The following is a 1,095-nucleotide window of genomic DNA, read 5'->3' as shown; positions in this document are numbered from 1 at the left end:
TCTGCCATCAGAGAGAAGAAGCTCTCCCGCAACGGAGCCTTGAGAGTGCTTGACCATGCACTTACGGGTCAGGAAGGCGCTGACAACTGTAACAAATTTGTGGAGATCCTAGGTCTACGGACGATCTTCCCTCTCTTCATGAAGACTCCCGGCAAGCATGGCAAGAAAGGCCTCACTAAGGACCAGGTGTGTTTGGAGCAGGGGTGTTAGCTATTTGTCTAGCAATAACAGTAACTTTTCTTCATTCTTTCTTTTAATCCAGAAACTACATAATCTGGCTGTGTACAATAAATGACAAGAAAACTGATGTGACAAAAAACAAGAGAAGTAGTGTGTGTGTGTATATAGTTTCTTCTATATGTCCATGAACAAATTATGCTGCTGTCAACACATTACACTCTACAAAAAGCAAAGCCACAGCTTAAAAGCTCCTTCAGGTGTTCTCCAAAAGGTCCTTCAGCCTAACAATAACTTTCTTCCATGAACAGCATGAGGAACATGTCATCTCTATCATCACATCTCTGCTCCGCAACTGCCGCCCCAACCAGAGAACACGCCTCATCAACAAATTTACAGAGAATGACCATGAAAAGGTGGACAGGCTACTGGAGTTACACTTCAAATACCTGGAGAAGGTCCTAGCCACCAACCTTGAGGAACAGGCCAAGGTAACTAGAATATTTACATCAGCCATGACATACACCATTTTTCAGTAGGAGTTGGAGCTCTCTGTCCACTTACTAGGATGCAGACTTTGATCTCCACTCCAGGTTGTACAAATATATCCTTTATTTTTCCCCAAGATTCCATCAATATTGATTTTATTTCTGTTTCTGTTGCTCTGGGTCATCATCCTTCCTTTTTCTCATTGCTTAGGCAGAGAATCTGGATGAAGATGAGCTGTACCTGCGCAGGCTGGATGGTGGCCTGTTCACACTACAGCTGGTCGACTACATAATGCTGGACGTGTGTGCAACAGGACCACCTTCCATCAAGAGACGTGTGCTCAAGATCCTCAACCTCCGCAATGCATCAGTCAAGACCATCAAGAATATCATGAGAGGTAGTACTGCTTCACCACCTTATTATTCTTGG

General features: G+C 44.0%; 1 protein-coding gene across 1 annotated transcript in view; it reads left to right on the top strand.

The window, feature by feature from the left end:
- LOC119591571 (beta-catenin-like protein 1) overlaps positions 1-1,095 on the top strand; it is a gene marked incomplete in the record, with an annotated part of 10,985 nt that overhangs the window by 8,472 nt on the left and 1,418 nt on the right. The window contains 3 exon segments of the mRNA XM_037940333.1: positions 12-186; positions 489-668; positions 877-1,063. Of these exon segments, the coding sequence (XP_037796261.1) occupies positions 12-186; positions 489-668; positions 877-1,063 (542 nt within the window).

Source organism: Penaeus monodon, chromosome 28 (assembly GCF_015228065.2).
Source record: "Penaeus monodon isolate SGIC_2016 chromosome 28, NSTDA_Pmon_1, whole genome shotgun sequence".
Taxonomy (NCBI): Eukaryota; Metazoa; Arthropoda; class Malacostraca; order Decapoda; family Penaeidae; genus Penaeus; species Penaeus monodon.
The sequence above is the reverse complement of the archived record's forward strand: the minus strand, read 5'-3'. Positions and strand labels throughout refer to the sequence as shown.